We start from the raw sequence: 24,428 nt of genomic DNA, 5'->3' as shown, positions 1-24,428 counted from the left end.
AGCAGCTATTCCTCTTCTCCTGCTCCTGAAGCCTGACTCACACAAATTATTTGAACTGAGTTAACATCTCCGGGAACAGATGGGGTTTTGTATCAACGTAATTAAATTGCTACAGGCTCTGGTAAGGACAGAGATAGATCGTGATCTTACACAGTTTTAATCAGAGCGATGACCCCAGATCAGACTCTTATTTTAGTTGAAAGCACTTCCAGCAGCATGACTTCTCAACTTCAGCACACCCAAGCAGTGCTGGGGGTAAATCTCCACCGCCTCAGTAGGTTTCTAAGTCTCCCCAATATGAAAAGTACCACAAGTCGGTACCACTGGTGCAAGCTGCTATCGGAAACGTTGAAAGAACAAATGGATTAGACAGCGGTCAGTACCCTGTAGGAAGATAGCTCATATTTTAAATATTCCCCCAAAAAACAAAAGGCCCACTTAATTCCACAGCACAGCACAAGCTCTCATCCTGAACTGCTATAAAAAAAAAATAATAATCTTCAAAATCATTGGGAAATCCCTGTCATGGAAAAGCTAGCTATGGAAACACACAGGAAGGAAGGAAAAAAAGAAGCCAGTGGTTGCAGGTACTCTGTTATTTATTGTACAGTATTTCACTGAAAGTACAAAGGCATCATCAGTATTCACCAGAATTGTATTGTAACAGGTACATTATACTGTGTGTTAAAACGTGCTACTTTAATGAGGCGAGACAGAACACAAATTTAGAGGAAGAAAGCAAGGAGTTTAAAAAAATGTAAAAATACATTTTTAGTAACTGATCTGTACAAAGGAACAAAAGAAACCAAACCAGAGTGTGGGGATTAGAGCCCCCAAAGTCATTTAAAACTATATAAAAAGACACTGTTATTTACCACGTCATTAGGACCTTTGGGTTCTGTTTCCTTCATACTGATGACTGGGGGAGGGCGGAGGAAATATTGTTACTAAAATGATCAAACTCATACAAAAGTATTTACAGAGAAAGGCAGAAAAAAATTCCCCTACTCTTGTTCCAAAAGAGAAACATTTGCCCGGTTGGAGAGTACAGCCTTCCTCCCTACCCTCTCGCCCAAACCGTGCCAAGGCAGGGACCTTGAGCAGGGGAAAGCAAACAGTGATGTGGTGGGAGGAGCTGCCAGAGTCCTTCGAACAACGGGAAAGTGTCTCTCTCATTTCTGTTTTGTTGCTTTAAACTCTCCTATAATCAGGGGAGCTGGAAAATAAAACCAAATCCCTAAAACCCACACGACAACCCCAAACCATCCGAGTCATCCTGGCTGCAAGAAGATGGGGCGGGTGGTCAGGACAAAATGGGGAGGACCAGGAGGTAGGGCTGGCTGGAGCTTTCTTTTCGAGAGAAAGGGGGGGAACAGATGGGGACAATAACGCTTCAAACTACCAGACATTTGTGCTGCTTTTCTAAACCTTCCCCCGGGAGCCTGACAGCAGTGTGTGTCAGTAGAAGCAAACCCAGGGCACACAAACCCACCAGCCAAAGCATCCGACTGCAGCCGTGGGACATCCCCAGGACGCTTACACGTGAGCGCTCTTCGCGTGGGTAGGGGAGCTGGAGCCCGAGGCGTAGTAGAAACGGTTTTCACCAAACGTCTGGGCATCACCCGAGCAGCAGACGATGACGCAGCCGCCGAAAAGGCAGAGGGCAGAGCCGATCCAGCCCGTGTACAGGGAGTAGCCGAAGCTCATAATGGTGGTCTCGCGGTGGGCGCACACGGGAAACCAGATCGTCGCAACGACGCCGCACATGGCTGGGGAAAGATGGAAAGGAAAGGTGACTCCAGCACGTAACCCCACCGCGGGGACAAAAAGCACGCCAAAGGGGAGGGAAGGCTCTGCGGGACGGGGGACGGAGAGCGAGCCCGTCCCTCTTCCCTCGCAGTCCTACGGTGGGACCCAGGAGCATCCGCGTCGGGGCTCGGTCCGGGAGATCCCCGAGCAGGAGGCAGCGCCTCTGAGACAGCCGTCTCTCTCGGGCACCGCCAAACGAGAAGAAAAAAACAACCGCTGCTTGACGCCGATAGATTTATGACAAAGGAAACAGATTTGTTCCCTAGAAATATCTTTAAGGGCGAAGAACGGAAGTCATCCCTGGAATCAACGCTCTGGAGAGCTGCGGAATTAGGAATAGATTAGATATGAAGCAAGACCGCGAAAGCCGTATGCATCGGTGAGACAGGAAAATCGGAGGCCCAGAGTCAACTGGTTTAAATCGCTATTTCTGCATGAACTCACGTGCTACATCCTCAGCCCATGTCAATCAGCATCTCTGCAGTTGCTCTACTGAATGGTCACATAAACATTAACGAAGTATCCCAGCACTTAGCAAGACGGAACAGGGTTTATAAAATACAAGCAGAAAACGGGCAGGAACAAAATAAGCAGCAGTACAGCATTGTTAGGGGTTTTTTTTTTAAGAGAAGGAAATGTCTCACAACTCTTGAAAGCAGATTCCACTTCCCTGTGGAAAATTTCTCTAATCAAGGGATGGGGACAAAGCCAGCAAAGCTCTCTAGAAACCTAATTAATTGAATAGAAATGGAACCTCATCTGAAAGGAAAAGAGTATTTTACCTAGAGTCTACAGTGGGTCAAAAAATGACTGCAGACTTCAAATTTTGCTTGAAATTCCATAGGCTTTTTTCCCACGAAAAGCAGGAAGGCTGCCGCGGTGGCGCTGCGAGGACTGCCGGGCAGGTGACATGCGGAGTAGATACCCTCAGGACAGTAAAGCGGGTACAAATTCAGCGTTTTGCAGGCAGCCAGGCTAGGGACCAGAGTGTTTTGGTGTGCAGCACACACGCGTGGTTTGCCCCAAGCGGGGAGAAAACACGTGCCCTGCGTTCTCCTTGTGCTACACAAGGTCACACTCGCTACCCTCGCTAAGGGCCCTACCTCCACCCTGCAAAATCCCCCACATGCACCGAGGGCAACAGGAGTTGATGGTGTTAATCACCTCACAGGAGCAGGTCCTAAAACAATACTTCTTTATGGCCCCTACATCTGAGAGGAATTAATCTGTCAATATTTACTTGCCTCCGGGACAAGCTGTGCAGGACTCCATCCTTGTGGCTATCAGGGAATCAGAGCAAAACAATAACAGGACCGTGGCAGCGTTACAGATTTCCACCGACTGCGTTAAAAGGTATCTGGAGGCAGTGTCAAAAAGTTAAGGTTGCAAGAGGGAAAAAAAAAGGGGGTGAGATTAAAAATAAAATTGTTTAGTTAAAGCAGAGAACAAACCATAGCTCCTGGCCGGTACAGCAGAAAACCCATCCCCAATAGCTGCAGTTATTGTGAGAGAAAATATTTTCTTATGGAAAAGAGAAGAACATTTGAAGGATGCTAATAAAGCCAGTAATAATTTGGGGCCTCCTCAAAGCAAGGGCCCCGCAGCTTTGGAAGGAATTTTTGGAGAAGGCAGGGAGGGCAGAACAGCATTTCTCCTGCGTGGGGATCAGTCCTGCAAAGAGCTCGTGAGCCTCTAAAGCTTTAAAAAAAAAAATGTATCAGTTGGGAATCCACAAAGCATTCTAATGGGCCCCAGAAAAAAAGCTTCTTTGTTGTCCAAAAAGACACAATCATCTTTTCTTTTTCTGTCAGCAGTAAATACATATATATATATATATATATTTATGTCCATGGACTATAAGAGCCTTATCTACCCAGACCCTCCCCCACAACACAGGACCGAAGAAAACACTTGCACTGGGGTGAGAAGAGCTCTCAGGGACGCTAACACAATGGCATCTCTTGTGCGTGTGGCTCAACGACATGTAAAACCACCTTATTTTAATGCTGACAATACTAGAAAGATGTGAAACACAGGCCAAGGACTTTGCGCGGGTTAGTTTGACCTCTCTGTCTTCGGGGGCTACCAGCTGCCGTCAGTCACCAGTGACCCTGTCGCTCAGCAAGAGGAACTCCCTGAAACAGGACTGAATTTCATAGCTCTGCGTAGATTAGATCGGGTTGTAAATCCTCCGAGAAGATGTGAAAAGGATGGTCTGCAATTGCAATACTTCTTGGTGAACTCAAATTTTGTTCTAGCTGTATCATACTGAAAGGCTAGGAAAAAAACTGATTTGCTGAGAAACCCAAAGGGATTGGAAAAGGCATTTTAGGGCAAGTTTCAAGGACTAAAATAGCTGCCTACAAGGAAGAACTCTTCGAATAGAAATTATTACCCTTTCTCTTTTGTGCTGATTCTGAGACACTCTTTGTCTCTCCCTAAATACAAATGTCTTCAGATAGCAGAGCTGCTGTAGTCAATATAATCTAGCAGAAAAGTAAAATAAAGTCTGCAAACAGAAAGAATTTTTTCTATTAGACCAACTAAGTTAGATGGAGAAACAGGCGTGTGTTGGGGCACACACATACTGGAAAGCTTGCCTGCTTTTTGCAGCTAGAGTAGGCAATCCTGCAAAAGTCATCTCGGTAATACTTGGTATGGTTGTCCTTGCTCCGTCAGATCGCTGTAAATCCATAGGGACACATCCCAGGCTCCCAGCATCTCTAAGTCCATTTTGACTATGGACTTGCAGTAGCTCAATCCGCTGAGCTGAAACTCATTACAGGCATAAGTTAATTCTGCATTATTCTCCATTACAGGCATAATTTAATCAGATAGATAGAAGTACACATAGACAAGAAGCACAGGAGGTGCTTGGGGAGGTGGGGGAGATAGAAGAGAATTATTGTAACTCAAGGGACAGTGAGTCCCTGCCAAACTCCTTAACAGTAAGTTAAAGGCTTTCTGCAGAAGAAAGAATACTTTTCTTTCACAGCTAAATTTAATTATGACTCAAAGTCACACAGATTTCTCTTTCAAAGCATTTGCTTGAAATAATAGATATCCACAATTATTTTTTTTTCTCTGTTCAAGGCAATCTTTTTATCTTGATATCTATGGTTTTACAAGTAAATCTCAGGCAGTGTCCAGAAAACCTTACTAATATCTTTTATTTAGTATACAATACCTAATACGGTCATTTTGCAGTAGTAATTCCCAATAACTAACTTATTTTTCATCTGTGTTTTCCCGTGGCTCAGGTCCCTCACCTCCATTAGGAAAATGCCTGCTTGGTTACCGGCAAGGGGTCCCCCGAATTAGTATCAACAACACGGGATGGGCCAGGGTTTTTCCATCAACACCAGCATATGAAATGTTTTCATACTGGCTCAGAGCAGACCTCTGCTGACGGTTGTTTTCGGCAATTAATCAATTTGCTCGGACAGATAGGATCAAGCAAAGACATAAATACATCAGCAGGCAGGATAGGAGGGTGTGCACGCAGGTTGCACTCTGCAGCCTGCTATTATCAGTGGACAGAAAAATCAATGGAATCTCTGAGCCCATTGTTTTCCTGGCAAATTTTCAACTTTTTCTTTTTTCTTTTTTTTTTGGCTCCGCACTGTGTTTCAACCCCTGTTTTCCTTTTTAATAAATTTCAGTGACAAACGGCCATCCCTTCCCCGAGCAAGAAGTGAAGTTTGCCATGGGGCCAGCTCCCCTGACCACATCTCCACTCTCTATTTCTGCTATGTTAGTGAGTGTTTTGGGGGTTGTTTTCTTTTAACCAGTGCTCTGGGAGTTGGTCTCCACTTAGAGGAAAAGGCCGGAACCCGTGCGGTTGGGGAAAACCACGAACAAGACTTCAGTGGCCAGATGGTAAATAAGAACAGTCCAGGGCATATTACTTCTAGAATGTAATGAATTTTAAGTCAGTACTATGACTTTTGAGCCCTGATTCATGCTTATTAAATGCTCTGGAACAGTAACACCTCATTTTGCAAATAATGGATCATTAATCATCTTAAAGAATGTCAAAGTCCCAAGTTCTGTACATTATTCTCCTTCCAAAGGGACTGTCTTACTGATCAGCCTGGAAAAAATTGGGTTTTGTAAAAATAAATGTGGGTTGGCTTTTTTTTTTTTTTTTTTTTTTTTTTTTTCAAAAAAAACCCCCAAACTTAAGAGCAAAAGGAGCTGATTTATTCTTCATTTGTGATCTGACAAAAAGAGCATTATTGTAATTGTGACTAAAACATTGTGACCAGGCTGCTGTTCCCAGCCCAGATCATTCAGGACATCACCAACATGAGCAAACCTCTTTCACCTGCAGATACTTCAAAACTCACAGGGGTAAAAACCAGTAAGAAGTCCAAATCTGACCCAAAGAGCATTCGTCTGCCAATGTCCCTGTAAATACACATTTCCTTTCTTCACAGGATCTACTTAGTGGGAAAACCATGTTCTGAGGTGGAGAGGAGCCTGGCTTTTGGACCACCACAACTCATCTCCTCCACCCTCTAACATCTATTCTCCTCCCTGGCGTCACACCGCAGCAAGACCAGGATGGGAGAGGGGCATGCTAGACCCAAACCCTGGTGCAACACTGCAAGATATGGGATTTCGCTTATTCTAATGCAGCGCTACCCAGTACTGTCACTGCAATTTGTTTGCTGCCTGCGTGCTGAGCCCTGCAATCCTGTTGCCCTTTGGGATTTAGGGGCAATACTCTTGCCTCCGTGTCTGCAGCCATGCAAACAGGGTTGATCTACAGCACGGTTCTCCTTCACTGCGACCGAAAACTCGTGTTTGTTTGCCACAAAGTGCAGCTCTGCTGGGCCTCCACCATCCTGGGCAGGGGCAATCCAGCAGAGCAGATTCCTCTGGCACCAATATTTCATTCACAGGCAGGAAAAAACCCCACTTTTTCTTTCATTTTGCCAAGCCCAAATATGTGACTCAAGGTTTCAGGAGAGGGACGAAGGCCACGTTCCGACAGCTCTTTAACGTGGCTGTTCATGATCAGGATGTCCTGAACGGGCCCTATAAAGCTGATTTTAGGACTTCCAGCTTTGGCAATGTGCCCTTAAACTCCGCAGACATTGAAAGGGCCCCTCGGTCTCATGAGATTTCGGACGTAGCGACTCGTACTATCTGCTCCTCACCGAGGCACTGGAGGAGGGGCCGCTTGCAAGGAAGGAGCGTCCAGAGGACAGCCCCTCCGAGCGTGCAGCTACATCCAGTGCCCACTTGAAAAAAACATAAGGAGAAGAAGAAGATGGGCATGATGTCAGCGCGGGCTGCCAGCGACCGGCAGAGCCACACAAAGAGGCCACTTTCCCTCACCCCTCCTCCTCTGCCGCACAGACGGGTAAAAACAAGGCACGGCAGCCTGTTGCTGAGATGACGAGGCTTCAAGAACATGCAGGTGTTGGACTGGGGACAATGAGCTCCACAGTCTGCGCTGCTCAAAACAATCTCCTCCGCAGGCACTGGGGACGGGAAGAAATTCCCAGGGGAACTTGGAGGCCAAGGGCAAGGCTGGCCAGAGGGGGTTGGGAGGCACAGGGGACATGCCAGCCCTCTTCCCAGGTCCATGCCACCTCCTTGCTCCCTGCCCTGTTGTCCCCACAGGACCAGCACCCCCTCAGCCACGGGCTTCTCTTCCCACAGCCCTCAGCTTACTTTGATCCGGCTGCATCCGCGATGCCCAGGGAAAATTCGGAGGCTACCTGTTCCCTCTAAGTTTAGACCCTTTTCTAAAAATAGCATCGCTTCCACAGCAAACCAGCAAAACCGGTGCCCGCAGGCTATCGCCTTCCCGCAGACACAGGCGGTGGTCATGCCCACGGACTCCACAAGTCAATGCAAAGTAGGGTTTCGCAGCCCTCCCCTCTTCACCCTGCTTCACTCCCTGCCTCCTGTCTTTGTCCTCCCACTCCTGTTCGTGCCTTTTGTTCACCCCCACAGACCGCAGCGATGCTGGAGATCGTCAGGATCAGCCCAGCCTCAACAACCGTCCTTTCAGGTGAAGGTGTTCAACCACCTTGCACCGTGCCATCCCGGAGCAGAAGAAGAGCTCCAGCTCTCCACACGCGGCGGGCGCCTTACCCAGGAGGATGATGAGGATCCCTCCCAGTTGGGAACGTCGGTACTTGGCAGCTCCAGGCTCATGGCCCATCCGGATGCAGGGCAAGACCGTTATCAGCAAGAAGATAGCGGGAAGACCCAGGACGGAGGCAGCGATCATCAGTGCTCGACACGCTTGGACATACCCTGTTGGCAAGGCAAGGAAAGAGGATTTTGATTATTTGGCATGAGAGAAGACGACCTTTGGACAAAGGCTCCTGTTTGATTAGCTCCCAAGACTTGTGCGGAGTACGGGAGAGAGGTTCAATCCTTTGTGTAAACAGTTAAGACAGCGAGACTGCAGCGCAGTGATTAGTGAGCATGGGATGTGCAGGCTCAGAATTTTCCAACAGACAAGTAGCACTGCCTGGAAAACATGAGCTCTTCCCAGCAAAACAGTGAGAAATCATGGACTTAGGAAATATGGGAAGGGAAAGTAGGAGAAACAGCTAGGAAGGGGTTTTCCTGTATCTTTTCATAGAGGGAGCTTTGATTAAATATCAGGAATTTGAAGTCTTAAGGAGCAGCTTGCTGTGAGCAGAGGAGGTCCACAGTCATCCAGAGGAGGGCTGAAGAGTTGAAGACCCGTTACTGAAACAGGCAGGTCCGTGAGATACTACCACCGGCTGCCCTGAGGACTGTTGGCCCGGGAGGAGGAGGGATGCTCAGCAATCCCAGCCACGTCCGGACGCTGCACCTCAGGAGTCCAGCGGGGTTTTGGAGGAGCCCTGTGGCTCAAGCTGACCGCTGGTACAGCTCTTGGAGAGAAGAAATGACTGCACTTTGCAGAGCTGCTTGAGTTGCCATAACCAAGGGCCACGTTATTCCTCTGGGTCCCTATGGACATCACGGGGTTCCCTGCCATTTCATCAGTTACCACCCCCCTCCTGCCTGGCCCTGTGCAGCAGCAGCCGAACACACGGCAGTGAGGAAGAACAGGGGCCAGGGACTGTGGGCGTACTGGGCAGGGCCGTGACATTTCTACCACTCTGTGAGGGTCTCTTTATAATAATGTATCTTTTAAAATATATTTTTATATATTATGTATATATAATTTTTAATATATATCAATATAAAATTTATATATAAATAAAACCAGGTCATTATTTGCATGCAAAAGAAAAAGAACAAGTGTCAGATTTGCCCCAGTGCCTGGTGAGCCTTCACCAGCTCTCGGGACAGTCTCAGCAAACCGAGTATGCTGGCTCTCTTTCCCCTCTTATTAACAAAACGAAGCTGCCACATGCAGAGATGGAGTTTCGTGATGCCTCAAACAATACCAGCAAACAGGGGCCTTAAGCAAGTCCCGCTGACATACGGGTAAAACACCAGGAATGAGGATTTTACTGTTCCTGGGAATGCAGACTCTGCGTATATTGAATATTTGCTTGATTTTTTCAAGGGGAAACTTAACAAACAAAGTTACCTGAGGAGTTCAGAGCAAAAGATGAGACCCTAAACAAAGGAGATGGCAGTGCCCAGTGTGGTTTCTGTGCAGTCGATCCCAATTAAACAAGAATACAAACACATTCATTTTAAAGACTTGACTGAGGCAATGTAAGACTCTAAATACATTTCATCTATTGGGCACACCAGGACAAATTTCCCTCTGATGGAAAGCTATTGGTATCAAATAGGTTACAAACAGAAGCATTTGTTTGTGATTTGTTTCTGCTGGAGAGAAGCATTGCTTTCTGCTGCTGAAAGACCTTTCATTCAATAATGTTTCTTCAGGACAGGCCTTTTCTGTGTCTCCTGTGCCAGATCATATTGAACAATGTTAGCAGTAAGGAATGTAAACCTACTAAAATAAAAGTATACACACACAGAGAAAGGGAGAATAGGAGCTAGTCTGAGAGATTCAACATTGCTAAGCACTATGTGATACAGACTATGCTCTGTAACAGACACAAATTCGGGAATAATCTTTTCAACCTCTTGTGAAATTACTTTCACAACAGCTTAAACAAATAAATAAGGGAACTTGAAAGAAAACTACATGGAATGGTTATTTCTAGCCTGTCAGCTCTCGAAGAGGCCTCTCTGACGTGCTAGAGGAGGTGCAATCTAAACCATAGCAGAATGAAGAAGCGCTACAGAGTTAAGAGTGATTGAAACAGGTAAGATCATTAGCTAAACTTACAAGGACAAGACCACACAAGACTTTGGCAGGTTGAATTAGCTGAAAAGATGTATTAATACTGATTAAACACCTTGCTTAATTTTTGCTTTGCAGTAAACTAGGTGAAAATTACTATATCATTAGAAAACATCAAGACAAGTTAAACATCATTTCATCTGTTTGCTGTGTAAAAGTTCTGTCTTCCCTTACAACATGCAGGAAACACAAGACCATCAAGACTAATGATGATCTTCCAAAGATTAAAAGCCATAGAAGCATTAATAATAGACGCTGAAAGATTCATTATACTCAAAACCATTTTAAGGAATAGAACCTTAACATTTGTAATAGTTCATCATCCTCTCAAAGCAAAAGTCGAAATACTCTATCATACCTCAATATACTATATACGCTTTGCAACGCAGTCTAGATGCAAGATGTGAAAGGAACGGTGAGCGTTTACTAAGAGCAATGATTAAACATTAACTGGACTTTAATAGCCCCAGATAACGCGTGATACCTGGGTACAATTAAAACCAGGTATAATTTAATGAGAATCACGTTAAGAGCTACCATTCACATTCTTTAGCATATTCAATGGACCATCTCCCGCTCTGACGAAGTTGAAGGAGCTTCACCATCGATTCCTCCGGCAGCAGGACCGGCGCTGCTCGGAGGAAGGCTTCCCTCCTCACCTCCGGGTGGGAAGGGGGAGGCCGGGACACACGTACCTGGCAGTATGAGGATGTCCACCAGGGGTTTGCAGTGATAGAGACCTGTCGCCATGACACAGTCTGCCCACAGCCCCTTGGATCCCAGCTCGTCCATTTTCCTGCAGGTGGTAATGGTGTAGCCGCAAGTCACCACCCAGTCGTTGGTGGCCGTCGCCACAACCACCCCGATCCACCCGATGAAACTGCAGACAAATCCGGCCAGGTGAAGGCAAGTGGCCACCATCTCGATCCCTTGGAGGGGACAAGCCGGACAGGAGAGCGCCCGCGGGGGTTCGGCAAAGCCGGCCGCCCAGCTCCCGGCTGCCGGGATCTACTGGGAGCGGGAGGGAACGGGGTTTTGGTAGGATGAGGTCCCTGAGCAGACACTGCTGCAGATGCTCGGCTGCCTCTGCCCAGCTCCGTCCCTGGGAGGGGTTAGAGCTGCCTCCAGCCCCATAACGTGTGGGAGGAGCGAGCGGGGAGCCCCAACTTCTGCCGGTTCATCGAGGGAGTCGGAGGGGAAGGATCGTGCAGAGAGGAGGAGATGCAGGATTATGCCCACCCCTGCTTGAAAAACAAACCAGGCTGCTTTATTCAAATGCAGACAGCCTGACTATTCAAAATGTAGCATCAAGGGAGGAGAATCAAGGCAGTGTTTTCGAGCTGAAGACGGACGGTCACGCTGGTACCTCTTCTGGAAAGATAGGGCAAGAAACGTGGTGGACAGAGTTACTCCAGAGGTGGAATCCATCGTCTCACCAAAGCCATCAGCACGGCTGCAGTAAAAGGACAAAATCAGTCTTGGGTCTTTCCTGATGTTTTCAGTAACTGCAAAACCGTAAGAGATCCATCACTGCATTCTCTGCTTGCACCTGGGTTTTCAGAAGTATTAACTAACACTCAATGAGTCTTGAATATGTGTTTAACAGCACCTTATTTCCACTTTTGAATGCTAAAATTAAAATGAGCAGCTTTTTTCTCAGACTGATTATGGGTGTAAATTTTAGTCTACTTGACAGAACAAGGAACAGCCCACTTCAAAATGTCAAAAGAAGAGAAACTTCACAGCCCGTTCTGCATCCCGAGAAACAGGCAGGCAGGATATTTTCCTAACTTTGCTTTGTATTTTCACAAACACACACACACACACATATATATATATATATGTTATCGGGTGCCAACACATGCCTAATGAAATTTTATCGTTGTGCGTCCTCCAGTGCTTCGGATTTTGCAAAGGCGAAGTTTGGATCTAAGCAGATAAAACATGCCTGGAGAGACCACTAGTGGAAAGCTGTCCACATTGCATGACCGGGGCGGGGGGGGGCGGAACTGGACAAGAAAATGACAGAACAATCAATTTGATTCATTCCCAGAGCTGTTAGTGACAAGGAATTATTGGAAGCTACACTCCAGGATTAAGGTGCCAGGAATGAAATACATCCTGCTCTTCAACCAACGGTATTTTTTCCCATTCTTTAGCAAATAAAGTGAAAAACAGGAACAAGAACATCCTAAGCTTCATTTGTCATGTTCCTTAGATTCAAAATTCAAGGACACGAGGCTTTCCTCCATCTAACTTTATAGCATTCCGTAAATTAAACACCTGATCTGCTTGTATCAAGTATAAATGGACATAGCTTAATACTGCTTTTTGATTAATACCAGGCGTAAGGATACTTAACCACTTCGGGATGACTGATCCCAAGCTCCAACATCTAACGGTGCTGTCACCACACAGTCCTTTGGAGGCTAAACCCCATGCATATTCTCTAAATCACGCTAACACTTAGATTTCTAATGTACTACAAAGTATTTCATTTTTCTTCAAAATACCAGAAAAGTTTCCAACACCTTGATATCCCATTTCACCCCAAAGCTGGGATTAGAAGCGTTTTACATGGTGATAGGGCAGGTGCATCCTAATGCACAAATTCCAACATTTTTTAAAGTTTATGGACATGAATTCGCAGGCTGTGGACACATCCTCCTGTAATTCAGTCTCCTATAGTTACGGTTTCTTTAACCACAAAAGTTTCTTACACTGCCACGGCTTCCTTCACAAATGTATTGGTCAGAGTGTGCAGCAGCTCAACAGGCAAGAAATAAATTTTACACTTCAGTAACTAGAACTACTCAACAGTACTCAACCTGGTGCCCACAGGGCACAGTTTGAATTATTTCATTAATGTCGATAGAGACAGGAAACGTTTACTATTTTGTCAGTGTTATAAATAACACCACCAATATTTAAGTTAGTAAGTTAGTGTGCTACAAGTGGACAATGATTCACAGGATAATAAAAAACAAAGAGTAACTTCCCAGCTATAAGCTAAATAAACTGATACACTTACGGCAATATTCTTAAAATTTGCCATTTTTAAAGCAAGTGCTACACATGCATTTATTTCAGCAACAGTGTGAACACCTTAAAAAATCAATCTTTTTACCCTGTCACTCAAGCAGTTTTTCTTTGATCAGCATTTTTTTCCTGACAAATGACACGCGTTGCAATTAGTCATACTTACACAAGCTATCAACACCCTATGACTTTTTTTCATGCAAATGACTCACCTTGCATTTTTTCTTTGCAGGGTTTTCAGCCCAATAGCTTCTCCCTTGCTTAGAAATACAGCTGTATAAAGATACAACATGGGATGCAGAAATAAACGGGGTTAATTCTTTAAGTGGTACAGCCAGTTGTTCATTTTCTTCCATACTAAAGGCTGAGCTCATCAAAATATTACCAATTTCATCTTCATCCTGGTTAATACCGCTCATTTCTCTCTCCAGCTGTGAAATACAGGCAAGTTCATGGTAGCATTAAGGGTTTGCAATAATCTGAAACACAATCAGGATTTCCTATATGCAAGACCAGTACCTTAAAACAAGGACAAAGCATTTTTGCTCTGATCTGAGGGGAAGGAAAAATATCAGAGTATGTGTATGTGACCACGCTTGCTTACCTGTCAAAAAAACCCCCAAACCCTTAGTATGAATAAAATCACCCAGAAAATCTCCGAAATATTATAGTACAAGTTATATTCTTTTACTACAGTCTGGATTTTTTTAAGTGACCAACAGAATATAGCCTACCATTGTAAGTGAAGGAGGCTCAACCTAAATGGCAGACCCATTCCTATACAGCTTACAGGAACAGCTCCCTCTTTTCTTCTTGCCTCCTTACTCTGTCTTCTGAATTTTCTGCTGTTTAAGCTCCCTGATGGTAGACAAAAACGTTAAGCAACATAATCACATGATTTACATGATTTACTGCCAAATACACAAGTGGTTTTATTTACACATATAAATACCGAATTTATGTCAAGATACATAGAAATCCTACTGTCAGTATCTTCACAGAGCCGTAAGAGCTTTAGCAAATGGACTCATGGTGAGGGAGGGCTGTTGTTCTTGTAGATTTTGCTAAAAATTACCTTTAGAAAACAGGGGACCTGCTGCAGGCAGTGGGTGTTGTACTAAGTTTCAGGGTAATCAGGGCTTAATTTACTGTAATCAAAGCAAGGAAGACTCTGTCCTCCTTAGAAAAGCACCACTGTTAATCACCTTCCAAAAAGTCAAGTTTAGAAATCAGTATTCAAAAATATTACGAAGGCAAGTGTTCTGACATTACAGTTCTTTATTTGTTTTTGAATCCACATCTATACAGGTATTTACAAGGCATGAAAATGGATAACAGCACAAAATACAATTGAGGTATAAGCTAAGAGCACAGTATGTCATGTTTCAATAAATATAATTCAAAATTTGTAAACTAAGTGACCAGATAGATGCATCTTGTTTACTAAAACCATATAAAATATCTGTTAAATCTCACGTGAGGTAGAGGACAGTTTTGTGTGTCATGTAATGCAACCACAGCAATTCTAAAACAGTAAAACTGTACATCATTGGCAAAGTATTAAAAATTGTTGAATGCACTGATCGTTTTTCACAGGATTTTACTATGGTTTCAGAATAGTCATTCAACCTGTTGCCTTGAGCTAACAGACTCCGTTGTTTTGCAGCTACTTTCTGTAATTTGAGATAATTATACTGGCATGTCAACATCAATAAATATTTTTGAGAGTGAGTACGAAAACGCAGAACAGATTTTGTCAATCACAGAAAGCAACATAATGGCAACAAAATATTTTAGACCAACTTTTTATTATTTCCTAGAATTAGTTTAAATACAGTACAGCTGTGCTTTCCTTTAAGTGAGGTATCTATATTCAAAGAAAAAGAATTCAATTGACATTGTTACATTTAATCGATTTTCAAATAGCAAAATTTTATACCATTTGTTTGCTGTGCTTGATGAAGTGCTTAAAACTCATTTTTCAAGCATTTTCCAACTGAACCACTAACCCTGAAAAAAACAATTTTCTAAGTAATGGAGACACACTACAAAATTGTCGTGCAATTTGTAAGCAGTAACTGCTTTCACAAAAGCTAAAAAATGGATGTCTTTTTGAAATAGAAATATGCAACAAACTTCTACATGCTTTCTGTAATGAAAACTGATGAATACTCACACTACAGACGTAATGAGCAAAAGGAAAATTGAAATTCGCAGCTTTCTGCTGCTTACTATTGACAGCTTAAATAAAATAACAAATATTGCAAGCACAGATTAACAGGTAGGCGTAATTATGTCTTTTGTCAACTTCACGTTATAGAAAACTCTGTTGTGTGGATTAATTACATGAATTAAGTGCAGAAAAAATACAAAGTTGTTATCTTTACTGACAATCAAAATATATACTCTACAAACAAGTGAATTCTAGGAAGCTGACCATGACAGCATTTCAAGGCCAACTTCACGACTAATGCTAGGAAAGTTTTCCAAAAATTTCATAACACATTCTAGCTATCCCCTCCCCCAATATAAAACAAGAATGTATGAATAAAACATTGTGACTTCTAAAATATGGGCCAAGACTTATTTTTTCAGGCCACCAGTAGCTTTATGCTCCCACTCAACTTTTCCTACTTCACTAATTGCATTACGCCTTTACTATATACAAATGATTTTACACCTAAGCTATCAATATATTAAATATAGAATAAAATTAGTTTAAGAATGTGAAACATAACTACATTTATCTAACTACTCAAACTAAACGATATGCTTTACAAAAACTAAGACACAGACTTAGTTAAGTTTGGAGATTTAGTTAAAATCTCTTTCGTCTAGGGATACGTGGCTACACTGCGAACCAGGGTGCCTTCAGACTGCCAAAATTACAAGAGTTTTACTCTCTAAGCTCTTATATTTTCTTGATTAAAGTACAAAAAGCATGTGAAAGTTCTCTTTTAAAAAAGCATAGGAGCAAACTAGATACTCACCTTGAATCCCACTTACTTTGTTCCAAAAGGTGCGCTAGGCAACTTTGACCTTGGTCTAGGAGTTTAATAATGAAAGTTTCAAAATTATGGACAATTTTAGGATTTTTTCCTACGGGCTTCACGTCACAACTATCTGGGAAAATGACTTCCTGCCTGAAAGATCAGCAAGCAATAACTGAAGGCAACACAAATAATACATAAAATGAGCATGCTATGACTAAAAGTGAGGACCTAATGACAGAATTAGTTTCTACCATTAAGTGTGCACTTAAGTGAGGGCCCTTAAGTGTGCATTCCAAGTTCCTACATTAGGCTGTAAAATAAACCATCTCATATAACTAGCATAAGGTGGTGAAAAAAGTTCAACATATATTTGTTCTAGAACTTATACAGTATTATTTACAACTTACTAAAAAACTATCTTTCAAAGACTGTGAACACACAAAATCTATGGCACATTTATGTATACATTATTACTTAAAATCAGTATAAAATCAAGTCTACGCATACGAAAATTATTTATGTTATGTAAAGAGCCTGAAAGTAATATTTCAGAATTTTAAGAGGATTACAATAATTTAAAATGCATTCTAACTTTAGAGTAACTAAATGGAATATTTACAAAGCTACTTTTAAAGTCATTTTAATAAATGTTCCATTAGCTTTTTCAGCCAGATGTTTTAAAAAGATTAGGAGGCCTCATCTGCAGCTGGAATTATTAAAAACTTCGTATAGCTGCTTGAGTTCTTGCAACAGTGAAAATATTAGTACAAACTATGGCCACCAGCATTTTAATAGTCTACAGCATAAGCTGGTTAACAGCTGGTTAAGAGATGCTTGAAGTGCTGGTTGAGGCACAGGAACGTGGGCTATACTAGTCCTCCACTGCAATTGCCACCGCTGAAGACCATCCGGTGGCAAAAGGGGAAATTTGAGCAGAAGTCACATAACATAGACAAGACCCAAATGGAAACGGAATATACAGTATTCTAATATAATAATCCCATGAGGATTCCATACATTCAATGGCTAAGCTATAAATACTGCGGTACATTAGTTACTGCAGCTGTATTAACGAGTCTGTATGGCCTTATCTACACTGACAATCCAGCAAGTCTGGTTCAAAACACTGATACTGAAAAGCAACTAGAAACGACACCTTTTGATCCTTTAATAATACCCGGATGAAACTTTCAGTTTCCCAGGACAGTGTTTTCTTACTTGCCCATCTAGCTAATCCAACGCAGGTTCTGTCAATCAAGTGGGACTACTTCAAGCTCCATTCCCTAATAATCACACTTTTACCAACATTCTTGCCTACTCTCCCCATAGCGATGTTTTTGGTGGTTGTCACAATGAAACATTGTGTTTTTAAAGCAAGTGGTGCATACACAACCAGGATCATCTATAGTCAGCACTTTTCCTTCCAAACCATGCTGCGAAGACAGGCTTTTTTCCTTTTTGTTTTTTTTTAAAGCAAAAATTTGGAAATGGAGCTGAAGAAGGGAAAAATCTAATCTGGGTCTTCTTTTCGGATCACCACTGACAAAGAAAACTGTTTGATATTTTTTCCTCTAACCTGCTTTAATCATGAGTGTAAATATGACACAGTTCATAACAAAATTGTACACAGTTATAAAAGAGACATCCTATGCCTCCATGACATTTAATTTACCAACCCATTTCTCATTCAGTTTAAAGATATGTGCAATTTTATCTTTCTTTGTGATATTCAATTCTGTTATACCACTTAAAGAGAAACAAAAAAGAACTCGAAAGTTTTCAGTTTTACTAGTTCAGGAAAAAAAAAAAAAGTAGGCTTTTACTAGTGGTTTCATCAAAAATGATCTGAATTATTAAGAGAATAATAAACCTAAGTACCTCAAAACCAGAAGCTAAAGCACAGGTGAAAATTATGTAGTGAAATACTAGAACTACTAAAATATTCCTAGTCACTGATATAATCAGCTAACATCTGTCAGCTGTATCAAACTTTTTGGAGAGAGTGCAAAAGAGTGTTTCTTCATCCAACTTCGTAGTCATGCGTTTAATCCACTAGGAACCAGACTTCTGAAGTACTCAAGTAAATGTTATATATACATAAAACAGTAATTCTGTACAATTACGCATTTTCAAATGTTATAGCTTAACAAACATGCTGTATTTCTTAATTCATGGTAATATTACCATGCCATTCAAATACAGAGACTATCAAAATGATTTTCAAAGTGCCGTATCTCAGAATTTTATTTTTTAAGTTATTATCGCAATGTCAGTTAAGGCCTGTTCTACTTAATGAAATAAAAATCCACAAGGTGGCAAGAAGCTCGAAGTGTGGAGGCTTAGGGTGTTAAAGAAACTAATTCATAACTTTTAATAAATATTATTTTTCTTGAAAGCATTAGCATCTGAAAAACCAGTTAAGTCAAGCCTTCTCGGTTTCTAGAAGGAAAAGCTCCACCTTTAAGCCTTTTAGTAATGTTTCTTTCATACCTACTATATAGAAGAAAACAAAAGAAAATATGCAAATTTTTAATTTCCAAAGATTCATTGTAATTGTAAATTTTTTAATTTATGAAAAAACCTAATGTTTTCTTCTTCCAGCATGGCAAGCAAATGCTGGCTCTAAAACTCTTTAGATTGATAACAAGTTGTTAAATAGAAAATACTAAAAAGATCAGCTTGACTTCACACAATGAAATTATGGGACAAATTCACGCTGGTAAATCACTTACGACGATCAATCATCTATCATTGTCACAATTTTGAGTATTACCCTACAGATGAAAAGCTGCCTTTACTTTCCCCTGTTCAAGAACACATTATTCTCACTGAAACCCAAACTATTTTGACCTTGAAGAATTCAGAATTTTTTTAATGTACTTTTAAAACTGAATGTGCAATTGAAAGCAAAATAAAGATCACCACATATATTTTAACAGACAATGTTAAAAGGTATAGAGTCCTCAAGACTGCATTAGAAATGGACAGAAACTGGTCACTCTAAATCAAGAGTTTCGTATTTTTCATTGTTTGAGAAAAACACCAGTACAAATAAATGCAGATTTTCATTGGTTAGGAAAATCTAAAAATGTATACCTATCTATTTATTTATATATATGTATATCTTCATCTGGACTTGTCTGGGAAATAGAAATCCATAGAGAATACTTTTTCTTATCACACAGAAATTGCTCACAATTCATTAAAAACCAAAACACCCTGTTTGAAGGACGCAGTCATACTTCCTCCTCCAATTTCTATTTTCCTTTTCCATTTTTTGAAGATTTCAAGATCTGTAGCTTCAATTCCTTTATCATCATCTCTAACTTTTCCCTTGCCTCTCGTTCTTGTCTCAGTTCATCTTGAAGCTCTTGTCTATCTGCCTCTGCATGATCCAATCTCTGTCTCAATTCTGCTAGCTGTAAAATAGAGGAGACAGAGGCAGAGCAAATTTTAGCAAATTTATTTGTAAATGTCTACTATTCATTCCAAGATGCTACTAATGACCACCGTATGCATCAGATAAAAATATTTCTGTTCACCAGTATTTATTAGCTCATCTTCTACAGTTATCAAGAGTTATGCAGTTACCTACTACAACATTAGCAAGTGACATCAATATGCAAAGTTGCATAAACATCATACTATACTAAAAAAAATGGGAAAGTCTAATTTTTAAATACATATACATTCTAGTTATATGAGCTGCCACACTAGACCATGTGAGTAATATATATAATCTGTTAGGAAGATTGTGATGAAGTCTGCATCAGATGTTTCACAAATCCCAGAATAAATAGCACTTTTTCATTTCCCAGGTTCATTTCTCTCACCTGACAAAATATTACTTCTTTATTTCAAAGCCTGAATGTATTTCTAGAACAAATAAAACCACCAACACTGTTTTCTGCTACCTTTTAGCATAAATGAAACAGAATTACCAGAAATGAGATTCGGAAAATCTTGAGCATAACTGCCTGTGCATTTATGTGTGTGTTCAAATATAAACATGAGTCCACCCCAATTTTTTGTGAAATATTTTGTGTTTCAAAACAGAAATTAAATAATTTTTTCATCTTTGGAGTACAATAAAACTCAAACGTGCTCGAGTGTCATCAAAACTTATTTACAGTGAGATCTGGAAATGCCTGAAGAAATTTTCAAGTGTGGGAAAGTTACTGTCAAATTGCTTATAGGTATACTACCAGCTGTTGAATCAGGGAGGAGACTGGTAAATAGTTATCTTCTCTACCATTGATTTAAGGGGTTCTCTCTACAAAAAGACCTCACTGAATCTAAAAAAGTCATCTACCTTTATAATGATAGGTATCTATCTGATCTAAATCATCACTAAGCATACATCTCACTGAAAATGAGGAAGACGGCTCATGAGAATGAAAGAAGCAGGAGCATACAGGATCACTGGTGTTCGCCAATTGCTATAAAAAGTACTGGGCAAAGGAACTGCTGTGCTGATTTTAGAGAAACATCACATTCAGTGGACTTTCACCTCCGCTTGTATAACTGGAAATATTTAAAAGGTTCTTCATATAACCAGAAATATTCAAGCAGTTCTTAGACAGCAACAGGCTATTAACACAAGTGTTCTGACTCCACTACTTTAAGTAAACTGTTGCAGTATGATAATGCCCACTGCGTGCATGTTGCAGCACGTACTACATAAGCACGTCTCTGGTTGAGTTTTGATTTCCAGCTCTAAGGAAAGGTTCCAGTACTGGTTATACTGCCCTATTGTGATTGACAAGGTAAAGCAACAATTAAAACAGACAATTCAATAAAGAACTGTCTAAAGGCAGAGAAGACACTTAGTGCATCTTCACACAGGCCTAGAAAGAAGAACAAACATTTAAGCAAGTTGCAAATCCCAAATTACTAATTTTGTTTAATGTACAAAGAGGGTTTCTCCCAGTCCACAGTTCTCAGAGAGAAAGGGCAGCCTGGGCAACTGCTTCAAGAAGACATCGGACTAAGGCTTTTTTTAAAGGTTGTATACACAGCTTGGGAGGTTGTCTGTTGCCAGGACCTCTGTTTAACTCGGGTACTTCTGACAGCTGCTTGGAACCTATGGTCCAAAATCTATCATAAGATGTGATAAATGGAGAAAAAGGTTCAAATTATATGTTGCAAATAGCTCTACCACACAGGTAATAACAGACTAAACTTTCATGCAAGGAACATGTTTAATTTTCAAAGTCTAACTTCAAAAGAAACAATCAACCAATCTCCTTGGGGAACAATCTATGGTTTTCACCCACTAAAGAAAGTGAGCTACACAACCCATATAAAACATGCTATACATGATTATCTTCATAAACTAGAACATGTTGTTACTTGCAGTAATAGGGCTTGTACCAGATGTTTAGTAAATCAGGCCTTAGTCAGAGAGGATTATTTCTGGCAGCAAAGGCTAGGAATCTGTGGAGTGGGATGTCATGAAATTAAATTAATGAGAAGGATTTATGATGCTAGTCTCTGCCCTACTCCCCAAAAATACCAAAACCTGTCTCTCAAGTACTGCCTGTTTCTTAGTTTGAGACAGTAAGAACAGGAAATATATACAGCTATGATCAAATGACCACAAAGGTTTACTAAGCCAAAGTTTTAGATTTTGTTTACTTTAAAAAAAAAACCACAAAGACTAGTTTTCTGTGACACAGTACAAAATACATCACTACACATTTAATCATAACTGCAGCTGATTTTGAAAAGGGGCATTCCAAGGCTCTCTGTGGCATTAACTATATTTTTCCCATTGGAATGACATAAGTAACTTCCAACATAATGAAGCAATAGTAAAAGTTAAAAGGAAAGCGAAAGAAAAAAAAAATCTCCATAGGTTTTGACATATGAACCCTGGAGGCAGGAATGAGAGACAAAAATATGATTTTCATTTCCAAGAGAATTCTTGACCAAATGCTTTGACAGAGCACAGAAGGGGGCTCATCAGATAGTGCAGAAGGTTCCACCACCAAGGAACAGGAAGAGCAGCAAGGTATGCTACTAATCTGACAAAAAGGTGGTTGAGAGGTTTGGATTTTATTTTTTTAACATAAAAAGGAAGAAAAAGAGGAATACCTTATTTCTGTAACTAAACCAAGAATGTTTTCATTCTCTAACATGGGCAAGCCTATATGCATTAAAAACACCATTTGTTTTAAATGAGGACGTAACAGACCTTATGTTTAAGACTACAATTTCATCAATAACATCATATGTTTCTGTAAGCTGCACTCTACCTCAGTTTCAACCAAGGAACAGGGAAATAAATATTGCTGTTACTGTGACCTATTTTGGTATTCGTCTATGGTATCAGAACACATGTAAAAGATGAAACCTTAAGGTGGCTGAGCAATAGCTTCACAATTTCCTGATACACTAAATACGGTTTGGTTTGAAACGAACTTTCCCTTCTCACCTGTGCTGCATATTCAGCTTCTTTGTCTTTTTCTAAATTGGAGTCACAGCTACACTTTTGCTTCATCACTTGGTCCAGTTTCTTCTCCAAGTCTCTCTGCTCAAAATAAAATTCTTCCATTCTTTGAGCGTGCTCTGTCTGCAAACATTCAAGTTCTTTTTGTAAATTCTGCTGTTCTTCAGTTAGTTCCTTCATAGCTTTAGAGTTGCTTAACATTTCCACTTCCTGTCAAGAAAAATCAGGATCACATACACCTTGGTTCTAAGACCAGAAAAGTAAAAAACTGAATTTAAGTGTGTATCTGGAAACAATGAGGCCAAACAGAGCACATTTCTCTACTGATAACAATAGCCTGATAATGGTATTAATCTACTTATCAATGACAGCCTGGAATTCTGTAGCAAGCATTTCATTTTTTAAGAAATTATTTGTACTTCCAAGTACACTGAGCTTCCAGAAACAGATTCACAACTCCCAGCACTGAACCTCAGAAAGCAGCAGCACTGATTTACTAAAACATACTTTGAAGATGTAAGAAGTGCATCATGAGAAAACAGAATAAAAGTGTTTGATCTCTTTTTCCACTAGCATTTTGTTATTTTTTTGAAGCCTTAATTTTTTTTTAAACTTATTTACAAGCTTTACCTCCAACAGTAGAACAACTTAAAAGCAGCAGCTCTAGGGCCCTATCTGAGCTCACAGATTCTGAGCTTAACGTTAAATAAACTAAACTAAATGAAAATATTACATCTGGTCTACTAATGTAAGAAGGAAAGACAGTATTTACCTTAATTCAGAAAACAGAAATGAGGCAAAATCACAAGTGAACACCAGCTTTTAATGTCATCCATTATTAAGAAAGCCTAATAAAATCCCCCTAAAAACAAGGGCTTATCAAATAGAAAAAGGGAGGTGGTATTCTTTTTTATACAGGGCAGTGATAAGACCACTCCTAGAACACTGATGTCTGCATCTTTAAAATCCTGAAAACTGAGAAATTTTAGAGGACTTAAACTCTATTTGCCAAAATACTTAAATGTTTGGAAAACATTTTAAAGTGAAAGAAGTAGTTTTCATTTGGATAAAAAAAGAAGGAGCTGCTTGAACACAGTAGTTGCAAACTGAAAAGACACCAATTATTAATGGACTCCAAGCTAATGAGCATAAGGGATATTCAATATTTGGTGTCTGGATTCAAGCTGGGGGAAAAACTATCTGTGTGTTTTGGTGTTTCTAAATTAATGTAGTCTGTGACATTGATTCTAGAACCAACAAGCTAACATCAGTTTTCTGATGTCAAAAGTGAAATGCACTCAGATTGGCACTGTACCATTTGAAGCTGCTGTTTCCTTCGCAAAATAGTATTTAGTTTTTCTTGCTGTTTGATGTAGGTTTTCATTACTTCTTCCATGATCCTTCCCTTGTCATCTTCACAACTGATGTCTTTCATGAGAGTGGGGGACAAGGTTCGCACATCATCACCTACTTCAACACGGCTAGAGTCTCTAGTGATTTTGGAAGAAACACGTTCACTTTTTCCACCTCTTGCAGAACGAGTTGACACAGGTGGATCTATAGAGAAAAGAAGAACACAGCATAATAATCACAGAAAATTAAACTTCCAGAGGTGAAAAAAAATGCAAAGAAAACTGAAGATTATAAAAAGGTCAAAAGAATTTTTGGAAATCTGAAGTGACATCACAAAATACTAGCTTGGTGTTGAGCTTTCCAAAATTATATGGTATAAAAATTGAAAAGACTTCAATGTAATTTTCACTACTCACCTAAACGTTTATGGTACTCCACGCCAGTTTTCAAGTCAATTTTTTCCTGTTCTTCAAGAGAAAGCTCTGGATAGGAGGCA

The 24,428-nt window shown here is 40.8% G+C and overlaps 2 protein-coding genes across 2 annotated transcripts in view; both read right to left on the bottom strand.

The window, feature by feature from the left end:
• Positions 1-1,393: 1,393 nt before the first annotated feature.
• CLDN11 (claudin 11) lies at positions 1,394-11,123 on the bottom strand. Its single transcript, XM_010572889.1, has 3 exons — positions 10,792-11,123; positions 7,921-8,085; positions 1,394-1,769 (listed from the first exon to the last, which is right to left on the bottom strand). Exons 1-3 carry the CDS (start codon positions 11,015-11,017, stop codon positions 1,537-1,539), a joined length of 624 nt encoding a protein of 207 aa, XP_010571191.1. The 5' UTR covers positions 11,018-11,123; the 3' UTR covers positions 1,394-1,536.
• A 3,482-nt stretch (positions 11,124-14,605) lies between these two features.
• The window catches only part of SKIL (SKI-like proto-oncogene), an 18,910-nt gene continuing 9,087 nt past the window's right edge, over positions 14,606-24,428 (bottom strand). The window contains 4 exon segments of the mRNA XM_010572888.1: positions 14,606-19,547; positions 22,565-22,789; positions 23,895-24,136; positions 24,349-24,428. The exon segment at positions 24,349-24,428 is cut by the window's right edge and continues 20 nt beyond it. Coding sequence (XP_010571190.1) covers positions 19,386-19,547; positions 22,565-22,789; positions 23,895-24,136; positions 24,349-24,428 — 709 coding nt within the window. The 3' untranslated portion in view covers positions 14,606-19,385.

This window comes from Haliaeetus leucocephalus, unplaced genomic scaffold (genome assembly GCF_000737465.1).
Source record: "Haliaeetus leucocephalus isolate CR32 unplaced genomic scaffold, Haliaeetus_leucocephalus-4.0 Scaffold362, whole genome shotgun sequence".
Lineage (NCBI taxonomy): Eukaryota > Metazoa > Chordata > Aves > Accipitriformes > Accipitridae > Haliaeetus > Haliaeetus leucocephalus.
This window is presented reverse-complemented; position numbering and strand designations above follow the sequence as displayed.

What these genes read in the sequence shown, in the direction of transcription:
- CLDN11 (XM_010572889.1), bottom strand. Translation starts at nt 11,017, where the DNA reads ATGGTGGCCACTTGCCTTCACCTGGCCGGATTTGTCTGCAGTTTCATC. An exon ending in GGACATCCTCATACTGCCAG is followed by an intron (nt 8,086 to 10,791) that starts GTACGTGTGTCC and finishes CCTTGCCAACAG; the next exon opens with GGTATGTCCAAGCGTGTCGA. An exon ending in GATCCTCATCATCCTCCTGG is followed by an intron (nt 1,770 to 7,920) that starts GTAAGGCGCCCG and finishes ATCTTTCCCCAG; the next exon opens with CCATGTGCGGCGTCGTTGCG.